The 13,065-nt window shown below is 32.4% G+C and overlaps 3 protein-coding genes across 3 annotated transcripts; 1 reads left to right on the top strand and 2 right to left on the bottom strand.

The window, feature by feature from the left end:
• Nucleotides 1-3,291: 3,291 nt before the first annotated feature.
• On the bottom strand, nucleotides 3,292-4,399 carry LOC123691923. Its single transcript, XM_045636513.1, has 3 exons — nucleotides 4,212-4,399; nucleotides 3,859-4,091; nucleotides 3,292-3,497 (listed from the first exon to the last, which is right to left on the bottom strand). Exons 1-3 carry the CDS (start codon nucleotides 4,307-4,309, stop codon nucleotides 3,292-3,294), a joined length of 537 nt encoding a protein of 178 aa, XP_045492469.1. The 5' UTR covers nucleotides 4,310-4,399.
• Nucleotides 4,400-6,123: 1,724 nt separating this feature from the next.
• LOC123692001 (RNA transcription, translation and transport factor protein) lies at nucleotides 6,124-7,744 on the top strand. Its single transcript, XM_045636602.1, has 4 exons — nucleotides 6,124-6,308; nucleotides 6,439-6,663; nucleotides 6,779-6,865; nucleotides 7,349-7,744. The coding sequence occupies exons 1-4, from the start codon at nucleotides 6,239-6,241 to the stop codon at nucleotides 7,645-7,647; spliced, it is 681 nt and encodes a 226-aa protein (XP_045492558.1). The 5' UTR covers nucleotides 6,124-6,238; the 3' UTR covers nucleotides 7,648-7,744.
• A 13-nt stretch (nucleotides 7,745-7,757) lies between these two features.
• On the bottom strand, nucleotides 7,758-8,557 carry LOC123692002 (mitochondrial import inner membrane translocase subunit Tim8). The gene is made up of 2 exons (XM_045636603.1): nucleotides 8,327-8,557; nucleotides 7,758-8,117 (listed from the first exon to the last, which is right to left on the bottom strand). Exons 1-2 carry the CDS (start codon nucleotides 8,423-8,425, stop codon nucleotides 7,944-7,946), a joined length of 273 nt encoding a protein of 90 aa, XP_045492559.1. The 5' UTR covers nucleotides 8,426-8,557; the 3' UTR covers nucleotides 7,758-7,943.
• Between the last annotated feature and the right edge of the window lie 4,508 nt (nucleotides 8,558-13,065).

Genomic DNA, 13,065 nt, shown 5'->3' with positions numbered 1-13,065 from the left:
TTTAATTGTTTGTTTTACTTGCACTTGGGTTAAATAAAATTTGTAATTGCTGTTTAATTAAATGTTTTAATGAAATAAAGGAAACGCGAACAAACAACCATTTATTCACTATAAATACCCATCAGTATATAATCATAACAGGAACAAGATTCATCATTTTGCATCAGACACATACAGAAATAAACAGTTTTATTTGGTACAAATACAAAATGACTATTTATTACAAATAATTACAAATTTAAAAAAAAAACTATTTTGTCATTAAGTGACAGAGCAAAGTTACAATATGCATCAACTCAACCACTTCTTATCTAGCGGAACTCGTTAATTGAGCTATTTTATTTATGTCAGCGTTTGATTGCTCTCTTTCAGTTAATGACAAATTTATTTTCTTACATTCATTTCTAATGAGTAAAATTGACAATTTTGTTATTAATGTGTGCATTAAGATGCCACTGTGTTCATCACACATCCAAGTTAAACTCACTTCCTTGTACATCATTACACAACAATATTTAACAATGTCATTGATGTGTAATAAATGTTTAATATCACGCTCAAATATGGATACACATAAATTTACTGTGTTGCAGAGGTTCAAGGTCGGATATGTAAGGGAGAGCTTGTCCTTCCACCATTCTTTAAGAGCTATATAATTATATATGTTATCACTCCCTGGCTTCAATGTCCTTAAACTGTCGCAGCATTTCGCACAGTGACATCTTTTAACCAAAACAGAGGCTAGATAACCGCTAACATAAACAACTGGTTGATTTTCAAAAAGCTCAAACCAGTTGTCATCTGTTTCGGGTTCAATGTCTGGCAAATGTAAAATAGGATCACTATCATATTCATCATCTATATCAAGTGTAACTGGATACGAATGTTCTGATTCAATTAAATCGTCGACATCGGCATTTTTAAAAACTAAATCATGAAAATCTAAAATGAGTTGATTTTCGTCAGGGGCACAATTAGCTCCTCGAATTGGAGTACTCAATTTTGTCAATATGCTCGTTTTGAGGGCTGCCGTAAAATGGTGACACGTTGGATTTTGATTCGTTGGCGAATGTTGCCTAATTAAACCGAAAAGATTCTCTAAAGTGTCTTGGTTTAATTGACGTAAATTAAGGAATTTAAATCCAATTGAATTAACATAATTCCATATGTCCTGCAGAGAACATATAGTGGTGTAATATCCATTTACGCATCTAACATTTCTTAATCTCAGATGGCTGTCAGATTTTAAGAAGTGCATGGTTTTAACCATTGTTTTTAATTGTGGCCACATTTTATGGTGTATACTGTTTTTAGATACGTTAACTCTCAAACCTTTCTTAACATCTTTTTTCGACGCAGGGCCATTAGTCAAATCGAACAAAGTATCTAACTGTTTAATTACATTTGCTGTTTGTAAAACAGCATCTCGTTTTAATGTCCCATCAACTTCTCTAACATTAGAATCAAATGTCTCTGCAAATAATTTTAAAATAGCAGATACGTCATTACTGAGTATTTGCGCGGCCAGTTTGACTTTCATTTTAGCGCGAAACTTAGGATATACATGGAGTGATGTAATTTTTTTGAAATGAAGTGTTTTGTTATTTTTTTCTTGAAATTGAATTAAATGTGACCACCTTGCTTTCATTCCATCAAAAACTAAAACGCCGCCTTCAAAAAAGTGGTTCCTGATGGATTTTAATAGATGAGGAACGTCATAAATTATATAAATTTTCTCGTTATTAACTGTATAAAAGTTACTGTCAAGAGGATGTCCAGAAAACTTTTTAAGCAAATTCAAAGCGCCAACATTTGTGGGACCTTGATCGCAGACAGTTGCAATCACTTTAAAACCAATTTCACTAACAATTTTTATGGCATTTTTTAGAATGGCTACTAATTTTTCTGAAGCTATTGTACCCTTCACAAAGTAGTGTGCAAGCGGCTGTTTATATTTTTTGTGTACTCCTTGTAATAATAACACTAAAGCTTTGTCCCCTAAATCCCCGGAACGTCCGTGTTCTCCTAAATCTTGATATCCCTCAACTTTATCACAAGCTGAGTTATAGATAAGTCTTTTTTTTAAAGACATCTCGTCAAACAAAATAACACATATTTTATCTTTATATGATAATTCCCTGACCTTTCTTTTCAGATGTTCAATTATGGATTGATTAAAACCAGGATTTAAATTCATTTTCCCAAGAACAATCTGTAAAGTTCTCGGACTAGGTAAAGGTAACAAATGCCTTAAATACCTATATAATTTCGGCGACTTTTTATACATGGCTATAGCTAAGGCTTTCTCATTATCAGACCAACGTTTGCCAGGCGAAGACCGTTTCTGATTTTTTATTGCTGAAACCATCATCATCTTCAGCGCTTTAGATTTAATGTTATCAAACATTTTGGCCTTTTCTTTGACTTTTCTTATTTTCGATTTTAGAAGTTCAACCCTCTTCATTAATTTCTTTTTCCGTGGAGTCAAGGTTTCACTGTTTGATGTGATTGCTCGCTTACTCCTTTTTCTCACTACTGAAAAAAATAACATAAGTTTAAGAAAAGAAAGAAAAGAAACAAACAAACATAGAAACACAGTTTAGATTCTATTGGTAGACAAAAAATATTACTATTCAGTCGTAATTGAAATATTGGATAGAACTTTATACAAAACATAATACATGTTTAATATTTTAAAAGCTTATGTCTATTAACAACATACTTCCTAACTAATATTATAAGTGTGAAATGAGTTGGCCACATGGCCAGTCACTACTTCATACATACCTACATCATACACTTCAATAACATAATAGAACATTGTTCACTTACTAACCTTTTTGTTGAGAAGCTTTTTCTTTCGACTTTACTGATATAAAATCTGTAACTGACGATGTCGACGGATCATCTGAAATAAGAAATTTTATAAAGTTCAACTTGAATGTTGTTGTTGTATGAATTCACAAAAAGCAGGAAATTGTTATTTAAATTGATATCATTTCAAATCCAATTCATTAATTCTAAGATATTAATCCAAAACATATTTGTATTTAACTTTTCCACTACTACTACTACTCTTAGTTTGTTATGTAAGGAAATGTTCACTATAACCAATATAATTCTAACTTATAAATGTAAAAGAAATTTTATGTTCTCGAGAATGATAATATCATATTAAGTTGTCAGTCCATATTGCCAGCATCACAATAAACAGATAATACTGTACTCTGATATTTAGCTCTTAACTAACTTGGTTATACATTTAAATGGATCTTTCTAATCAAGTACACTTTACATAGTAAGACACAACATACCTCTTTCAACAATGCATTGTTCACTTGTTATAATGTTCACAGTGTACTCCACTGATGGAATGTCATCTTCATAAAAAATATGTTTTGCCTCTTCAACTGTAGTCATTTCAACTTGTGGAGTAAGAGAAGGTAATGGTCTGCCTGACAGACTAACTTGATGAACAGAAGAAGTTGATGGTTCATCTGAAATTAGTCAATTTTAGAATTACATTGATTTTTTAGTTTTGTACTAACTAATTAACTTCTCCACAATACTGACACAAATAACTTGCTGTATAATTTTAGTATTTTGAATTAAATTATTGTAATTTGTAATATATCTATAATATAAAAATGAATCCTAAAATGTGTTGGTAAGCACATAACTTTAGAACAGCTGAACCGATTTCTTTAATTCTTTTTTTATTATATTCCTTGAAGTACCAAGATGGTTCTTATGTAGAAAAAACGTGAATATGTAGCACGGGCGGACCGCTAGTATATATATATATATGTATTTAGCAATAATATGAATATGAGAATATATCATTATTATACTACTAACCTTCTCGCTGTTCTTTGAAGAGGTGATAAGGAAATTCAGCCAGAATAGTGTCTGAAAGTGGCGCAGAAGTCAGTCTTAATGATGGTATAGCTGTTTTTTTTAGCTGAGTTCGTTTTTTCTTGAAATCACTTTCTTTAAAATGTTTGCCACACACAAATTTTAACTGATGCAATTTTTCAATGGGTAAATAAGCAAGATCCTCTTTTCCTGACATTTTCACCCATTCTTTACACCTGAAAATGAAATGTCGACAATGATGAAAAATTATAACAACTTATCTGATAAAGTAAAATATAAGTTTTATGAATGAAAATACAAAGATAACGCTGTTGCATAAAGAAATTTCTACTTACCGCAGTTTATCTAGAGGAAATCTAGCCATAAAATAGCGTTTAATCCCGTCTTTTCGCTCCGATCTCAAACCACATATTTCACATTTTCTGTACGCCATTCTTCGCAACAAAAGGTCCAGAATATCACAAACCGCACAAAAAAAACTTAGGTTTTAAAACACTTAGGTACTTATTTTCCAACAAGTGGTAAATAAACTTACTTCGCATTACAAAATGTAGTACCTACTTACAGTTTGATACATAGTTATCCACAAATTACAAAATGGAGTAATGTCACCAAGAAGCTTATATCTAATACACTGGAGATTGCACTATGACCAATAACTTGTAACAAGAAAATATGATCTAGAATGACGTCAGTCATGTTTTTTGTCTCTTTCTGTTGAGTGACCACGCTGGTTTGTAAATTCAGGATTTTTCAAAATAGAAAAAACTAAAAATCATGGTCTATAAATAATAACGACAAAGGTATATTTTTAACAGTATTTATATTATAATATTATGGTCATACTTTATAGGTACATACAATTTTAATTGGTATAGAATGATAGTTTTAAACAACTTTTGGCTACAAAGCTTGGATATGAACCGATATATAGCATTAGCATCCTTTGTAAATAGAGGAAAGTTGTGATTTGCATCAGATGCTGTTTACCAAATTGTAAGCTACTCAGATCTTCTTTTGAAACGCGTTGCTTCGACTGGTCAATTTCAAGCCAAAATCATCAAAGAAAAACTGTTTAGCGGCCTTGCACAAATTTCAGCTAACTTTACAAAGTTTATTTTTCAAAAGGTATTTTTTTCTGGGTCGTAATCCTCAGTAACCTTGATGGGCACATATATTTCTTTTTATTTTACTTTTTGGAAAGCTGAAATACGTAAAACAAAAAAATATAAGGTAAGTTAAAAAAGTATAAATTACAATATAAAAAGGAACAATCTTATAACTACATGTGAGTGCAATACCGATGTCGTGTGTTGTTTCATTACTAGTAACAATCTTTAAAATGGTGTTCTAAATTTTCATCATAATATTGTTATTACAATATATTCTCCTCGCTATCCATAAAAACTCGTCATCATGGTTACCTTACTTGTTAAATTTGTTTATTGAAAACTTGTTGAAAAATGATAAAGTATTGGGGAAATAACAAATTCAACATGACTGCTTACTAAAATGATACTAAATTAGACAATTTTTGCCATTAAAATGATTCTAAACAGGTAAATGCAGGAGTATTGAGGAATATTGTAAATAACGTAAATATACACTTGCCTGTGAAATTCTATGCCAGAATTCGGTGTCCAAACGCTTCTGCAATTTTACACAATACAATGCATTCTTTATATTCGGAAAATATTCATTAAATAAGCAACAATATTAACTTAAATATTCGAAGCGACGCAATTTTTTTGACACACATGCCATATTGACAAAGTGAGAGTTGCTACAATTTTATTATGGTGACTACCCATAATCAGGGAGTATCGCTTTTTAATAATTGGTTCAGATACTTATTTTATTTAGCATAAATAATAATTGTCTCATCCAACAATGCTTCTGAATGACGTTTTTGGCAATTTATCAACAAACTCATGTACAAAAACTAACCTTTTGCACAGAATATTACAGCATACATAGTAGCCTTGGGAAAACTTCGTATTAACAGTGGCAATACCAAGTTAGGTGTGAAAGTGATAAAAAACATGAACTGGGCAATATTTTCTTGTTACACGTCAATGTTCATACCGAAATCTCCAGTGTATTACATATAAGCTTCTTGAATGTCACAGTCAACAATGACGGAGAGTGAAACAGACTGAGGAAGTGAACGAGACAAATATAGTCGCCATGATAATTTTGCCCCGTTTCATATAAAAAAATTTTTGTATGAAGTTGCGACAGACTGGACAACAGGGTCTGTAATACCAAGGATAATAGGTACATTACTGTTTAGAATTTCTAAAATAAATATAAAGTAACGTAGGCAAAAACATCGTGTTTTAATATTTACATTCAAGGCAAAATGAGCAATATCTTCAAGTTAAAGTTGTCTGCTCTTGGCCACCCGAATCCTGAAAGTTTCAATTGTGAAGGTACGACTGCATTCTCGTTCCTGTCTTAATATTATATTTTATAATTATAATTTTTATCACTAACATAAAATAGGCATGTTTCGTAATATATTATGGTTTTGTTACGTTTAAAATTATATTGAACTTGCAGATGAAAAGGAATATAGAAGTGTAGTTTTATGGCTTGAGGATCAAAAGATAAGGCATTACAAGATTGAGGAGAGGGAAGGTCTTCGGAATATTGACAGTAATAATTGGCAAGAAGCATATGACATATACCAAAAAGACCTAGTTAGTCCTGTTGTAAATGGAACATTAAATGAACAATTGAATTGGCTTCTATCTTATGCTGTGCGATTGGAATTTGCGGACAATGGTATGTTTTATCTTTTACTACTACTACTAGACTAAACTCTAAGTGGTCATAATTCTATACTCTTATCACATAAGCTATTTTGGTTTATTATTACACATTAATCATCTACTTTCAGTCACCAAATACAAGGAAGTGAAATTGGACCAACCAAAACAGGCTGTGCCTAATGTAGTGTCTTCTAATCCTTTGGATAACTTAAACTGTGAGTAATATTATGTAGATTACTTACGAACAACTACGACATTGGGGCCTTCAAGAAAAGAGCTTATTTGTCCATTAAAGGCCAGCAAAGCACTTGTAACACTCCTTGTGTTACAAGTGTTTATGGGCGGTGGTGACCACTTAACATCAGGTCCACCTGCTCCTTTGCTTGCTCTGACATAAAAGAAAAAAAAATTACTTATATTTATAAATTTTGAAATATTTATGGGAGAAGGTAGAGGTAGAGGAAACATACCTGAATTTGAAAGTTGAAAGGTTATAGGTATATTTATACAATTCAAAGTGTTTGATTCAAAATAAGTCTCTTTATGTGGTACCTAACCTTGGCCAATTAAATTTTTTACCATAAGACTATATTAAATATGCATGTAAAATAACCATAATATAAAAAGTTGACAAAAGATTCAAATATTTTTATATCCAACTTCAGCTGTGGTTAATTTTAAATCTTTTATTTTTCCAGTTGATAGTCCCGCATTTAAGGCTGGTGTTGAGAGAGTTTGCACTCTAGCCGGTGTGGGCCCACATCCAGATCCAAAATTCCGTTTAGCAGCTCTTGCTAAAATCCTTAAAACCACACCACATCCTGATCCTGCAAAGACTGATGCCATTCTGATTAACCAGCCAATAGATGTTCTTAATCTCTTGTTCATCCAAGATATAAGGGAATTACAGACAAAGATTAATGAAGCTCTAGTTGCTGTACAAACTATAACAGCTGATCCTCGCACTGACACTAAATTGGGAAAAGTTGGCAGATAAATGTACTGTCATCAAGATAATGTTGATAAAAATACTGATTTGTATAAATCTATGCTTTACTAATTTATAAAACCATATTACTAATATGCCATGAAAATAAAAAAAATAAATAATCCAAAACTTCTTTTATTTATATCCTTCCTTAAATGACTAAAATGAAAAATTAATGCAACAATATCACTACCTACTAATAACTATAAATTTGGAAATTGTAAGATACAATTTCTCATTAACAATTATATTTATTCAAATAAACATTTGTTTTATGAACACATCACATGATAATTAACTTATGTTCACTGCATGCCACCTCCCTTTTCTAGCATTTGAGCAAATCTATTTGTAATAAGTAACGAAACATCAATAAATCTCTCGACACAATTTGTGATGCAGGTTTCTGTTTTGGAATCTAATTTTGATCCTGGTTTGTCCACACATTTATCCCAGCAAAAGTCGTTGAATTCGTGAATCTGGAATAAAGAACCAATTTAAAAATGTAAAATTTTGAATAACTCGAAAATTTAATACTAACCTGATGCAATAATATAATATTGATGAAATAGTTAAGAAGAAAACAAAGTCGTTTTCTGGTTTACAAATAAAAGAACAGCCACAAGAAAAGCATTTCTGTAAGAAGTTTTTTATTGAAACGGAGCAAACGAATATTTTTACAAAATACCTGAGCATGAAATTGAGCCTTTTGCTTTTCCACCAATAAGAAATCCTGAAGTTCAGAATCAGCTCCTTTAGAACTTGAAAAGTCTGGTAAATCAGTCATTATGCTTTTTTTAATTGAGTGGGTTAAAATTTAATATAATATTATTAATTAAAATTTCTAGGTTAGAAATTGGAAATGATTACGGACAGCTGTGACGGACAGCGAGTATAGACCTATACAAGTATACAGATTATAAATGAAAAAGCTTCATACACAGACTACAGAGTACTTTGTATACAGGATGTAATTACAGATAACAAAAAACTTTAAACTGATATCGAAAGTACTATAACCTCGGAGGAATTAACAAGCCTGGAGAAGTAACAATTAATTGAACGTTTCTTATTTATTGGCTCTGTTTTAATCAATACCCTAATTAGTGCGATAGAAAGAGACAACACACTGTTATCGGCTTGGCATTCAAATCCACATGTAGCCACTTTTTGTTCTAAAAAGGTAGTGCTTGCCACAATTTTTTTTTTTTTTTTTTTATCTTAAAGCGGGCAAACGAGCAGGCGGGTCACCTGATGGAAAGTGATGCCCGCCGCCCATAAGCATTCGCGATGTTAGGGTCACCGCGAATGTGTTGCCGGCCTTTGAGATATAAATATGCCCTTTTCTTAAAGGTTTCCCCGTCAAATCCGTTTGGGAACACAGAAGAAGGTAAGTCGTTCCATAAGGTCGTTGTTCTCGGTAAAAAATGCCGAGAAAAGCGCACTGTGGTGGACCGCCATGCATCTAGGTGGTGAGGGTGGAATTTTAATTTGTGGCGAGAAGTACGGTTGTGGAACTCGGCAGCCGGAATAAGATCAAAAAGTTCCTCAGAACAAACCCCGTTATATATCCGGTAGAACACGCAAAGTGACGCAACGTCTCTCCGTAGTGAGAGTGGATCCAGCGAATCGGTAAGCACAGGATCGTCAATGATTCGGACGGCTCGTCGCTGAACGCGGTCTAATGGTAGGAGCTGGTATTCGGGCGCTCCGGCCCAGAGGTGAGAGCAGTATTCCATATGGGACCTGACTTGTGCCTTATATACCTAGCTGTAGACGATGAGCAGGCGTGAAATACCGTCTCGCCCTGGCGAGTACACCGAGTTTTTTCGAAGCTACTTTAGCTTTGTCCTCCAAGAAACCGCGAAACTGGAATTTATCGAATACTAAAATATCGATAAATAAAAAAATTGAGTTATAAAATTGCTTCAAGATAATTACGAATCTATTTGGAATTATTCATTTATGATGCATACTGACTGCTTTGCATTGTATGGTAGTGGTATTTATAAAAAAATATTATTAGGTATTTCGGTTTCGGTTTTTTTTATGGTTTCGTAAAAAGGTACGTATTTTTTCCTGTTTTCATAGATTCATTCATAGAATTATACGGAACTCTTCGTGCGCCAATCTGACTTCCACCTGGTTGATCATTTTACAAATCAATAATCGTATCCTACTAATATTATAGAAAATATATAAGAATTGACATTTGATACTCTTTCACGTAAAAACTACTGAATGAGTTTTTATGAAACTTTACAATTAAATTTTTGATTTATAGTTTAAACATCAGCACAACATATAGGCTACAATTTACCGCGGGAAAGGCATGACGAAAGATTTTGAAATCCTCTTCCATAATGTGTGTATACGTTTACTATACAAGAAAAACCCTATATTTCGGTAATATACTTAAATTTAACGAAGATAAAAGCCATTTTTCAAAAAATATTTATTAACTGTGCCAAAACAGCTCGCAGGTGTCATGGCGTAGGCGTGACGTCACTCTTTAGTAAATACGTAATTATTTGTACGCATTGCGAAGAAAATTAAAGAAATATTTATTTAATATGTGTTATAGAAACGAATTTCAAAGTTTATAAGTAGTGTGCAGTATTGCAGTGTGAATCCACATAAAAATAATGCTCAAAAATGTGTTAGTATTATTTCAAGCGAGAAAATAATAAGAAATGATTGTATAAAGTTGGCGCGGAGAACCCCGAAACCACGTATTCGTGAATTCGCAATTATATTTCTGTTCTGAGTCGATAAAGCATACGTGAAACAATAGTAAATAAAAATGCGTATTCTCAACATATTCATAAGAACAAAATACATCTGACGTGAGTTGTTTACTTAATCGTGACGTTACGCGTGTTTTAGTCAAAATGGCGAACTGCAGAATTTCAATGTTTTATTTTATTGATAATCTCATTAATCTTAATGTTTTTAAGATTTTTAAGTCACTAACTATATTTAATTTATTTATTATACATTTTCCCTTAAAAACACTAATACTATCATTTATGGATACTGTCGTCATGCCTTGTTGGGGCACCTCTAGTTTAAAATAAATTTCTTCAAATAAAACAAATAAACATTTAATTTTTTTTACAACATTTTAATTCGATACTTAATTACCAAATTACAATATTTATTATTTAAAATAGATGCCACCGTAAACTTGTGGCACAGCATCTCTGCAAAGCACTTTACTTTTCTTCCCGTCTGATTCGAAATGATTTGAACAAAGCCGAGAATGTTTTGAAGGCTTCCAATTTTCCCTGTGCTATAGCTTTAACCCGTACATCTTTTAATTTTTCTCAAGCCAGAAACCTGCAAATAACAATAAAATCCAATCTTAAATACCTTTTTGTCTCCTAACTTAAAGCAGTCATTATCAATGAAGTACCTACTTCGTTCCTACTCAAGTATCGATTAATATTTTGCATTTTCTCTCAAAAATAAGCTAATTATGATTTCATTTCAATGATCAAGGGTAGATAAAACCACAGACTATATATGATCAAACGAACTTCAGAGTGAAGTTCGATCATTATTATATGAATCGCTTCATTCGAAGATATTATTTACTATGTAGTCCCCTTTTTCAATGCTAGCAACCACGCACGCCTTTAGATTTTTTTTTTTTTTAATTGAGGGTATTACGACCTGACAAGTATTTGCTTGCTTTGTACGATATTCATTATTTTTAGAGCCTATTATCTTACAAAACTTTGGGTTAGGGTGTGGTGGGTGTTAATATCTTCGAATGAAGCGATTCATATAATAATGATCGAACTTCACTCTGAAGTTCGTTTGATCATATATTATATTTCATCGCTTCATTCTTCAGATATTATTTACTATGTAGATGTTAAGAGATAAAAGTTTTGTAAGAACCATTTTGGGTGCAAGTTTAGAATAAAACGTAAATATTATTAATTTTGTTTTATAAATTAACAAAAATATAATTAAATACTATTTCTGTAAAATCGATTATGAAAATTCGTTCGCATTAATTACATTAAGTTTATAGAACCTTGCAAAGGTTTTGGAATGTTTTGTCCAACCAGCAGTTTTACGTATATTATTATCAACGCATATACACCACTAGAGGCATCAGAAGTTGAAGCGTGTCTTCTGCTATGTGAACTAAATATTGAAATGTTGACACCACTTTCCGATAACACATTTTTGATCCAATGACTGATTGTTTGAGTTGTGGCGGGTTTATTGGTTTTTTAAAGGTTAGTATTAATCTATTGTCCTCCTCATTCCTCAAATGTTTGTGACATAGGTACCTAGATGTAATCAGACAGTACAGTAGTGGGCAAATACTTATATTTTGTTTGAAATATGGAAGTATAAGAAGAGATTGATCTCTACCTGGAGCCGAAGTTTTTACGAGGTCTGTAATGAAAATTTTAGCTCCACTGTCTGAGAAGTAAATATTATTAATATTTATAAGAGATAACGTCTGCACGCGCTGTGTTGTACACAGCGCTAATAAAATTACTAATTTTCCAATTGTTCCAAATTTACGTTTCTATTAGGAAACCAGCTTGAGATATGACTCAAAACTAATTGTGGGTCCCAAGAATAATTGTATTTAGGCATTCAACTGACCCGATATTATTTCCTAATATTATAAATAGGCAGACGTGCGAGTTCAAAGTACCATACGAAGCCCCTTTGTTAAACTTTTCTGTTAAAAATGATATTATGACAGCCGCTACTGTACTCTCAAAATTGAAAATATTCCAATTTAGACAAAACTGCCACCATCATTAATTATATGTTACGTTATAAAGCGATGCCAACATTAGTTCTATAGCTTCCGATGGGGTGTTTCTCCATAGGAAGGCTTCACGGAGAGCCTCGCTGCAGCCAGCGTAAGGTATGAGTGCAGTGGGCGCGACATGTGACTAGGATGAGAATGCGTTAGAATCGTATCTGTTTTCAAATATGTATATTATGTTTGATGATACTCTCTGACGAGAGGCTGCGAAGGCCACCACGGAAAAACTTGTATCCCACTCGCTTCATCATTAACTGTTTTTTGTAAATATCTCAAAATAAAAGTAAATGGGGAAATGCGTAAAAATTTATATTATTCTAATTTATGGTGAATGCGTCGACACATGACGCAGCAGGGTCGGGATGCCACGACACTTACTTTCTGCATTTAGCATTAGTACCTTATGCTCTTCCAAATTCTTTAATATGTTTCATTGCATAAACTCCATTCGATATCAGGATTTATTCTTTTTGGCTCTGTGTCAGTGTCGACATTTATCTTTATTATTAATATGACGCGAACCACCGCACATACGTAGATTTCAACTAATTAGGCGGCCAAAACTCGCCACCTGAAAAAATTACTAAAGATAAGATAACCATTTACTCAGGTAGTAAACAGTT

This window comes from Colias croceus, chromosome 5 (assembly GCF_905220415.1).
Source record: "Colias croceus chromosome 5, ilColCroc2.1".
NCBI lineage: Eukaryota > Metazoa > Arthropoda > Insecta > Lepidoptera > Pieridae > Colias > Colias croceus.
The sequence above is the reverse complement of the archived record's forward strand: the minus strand, read 5'-3'. Positions and strand labels throughout refer to the sequence as shown.

Coding starts and splice junctions, on each gene's coding strand:
- LOC123691923 (XM_045636513.1), bottom strand. CDS start 4,309: ATGGCGTACAGAAAATGTGAAATATGTGGTTTGAGATCGGAGCGAAAA. Junction 4,092..4,211: donor TTTCCTCTAGATAAACTGCG/GTAAGTAGAAAT, acceptor TTTCATTTTCAG/GTGTAAAGAATGGGTGAAAA. Junction 3,498..3,858: donor CTTCAAAGAACAGCGAGAAG/GTTAGTAGTATA, acceptor GACTAATTTCAG/ATGAACCATCAACTTCTTCT.
- LOC123692002 (XM_045636603.1), bottom strand. CDS start 8,425: ATGACTGATTTACCAGACTTTTCAAGTTCTAAAGGAGCTGATTCTGAA. Junction 8,118..8,326: donor AGGCTCAATTTCATGCTCAG/GTATTTTGTAAA, acceptor TCTTTATTCCAG/ATTCACGAATTCAACGACTT.
- LOC123692001 (XM_045636602.1), top strand. CDS start 6,239: ATGAGCAATATCTTCAAGTTAAAGTTGTCTGCTCTTGGCCACCCGAAT. Junction 6,309..6,438: donor TGAAAGTTTCAATTGTGAAG/GTACGACTGCAT, acceptor TTGAACTTGCAG/ATGAAAAGGAATATAGAAGT. Junction 6,664..6,778: donor ATTGGAATTTGCGGACAATG/GTATGTTTTATC, acceptor ATCTACTTTCAG/TCACCAAATACAAGGAAGTG.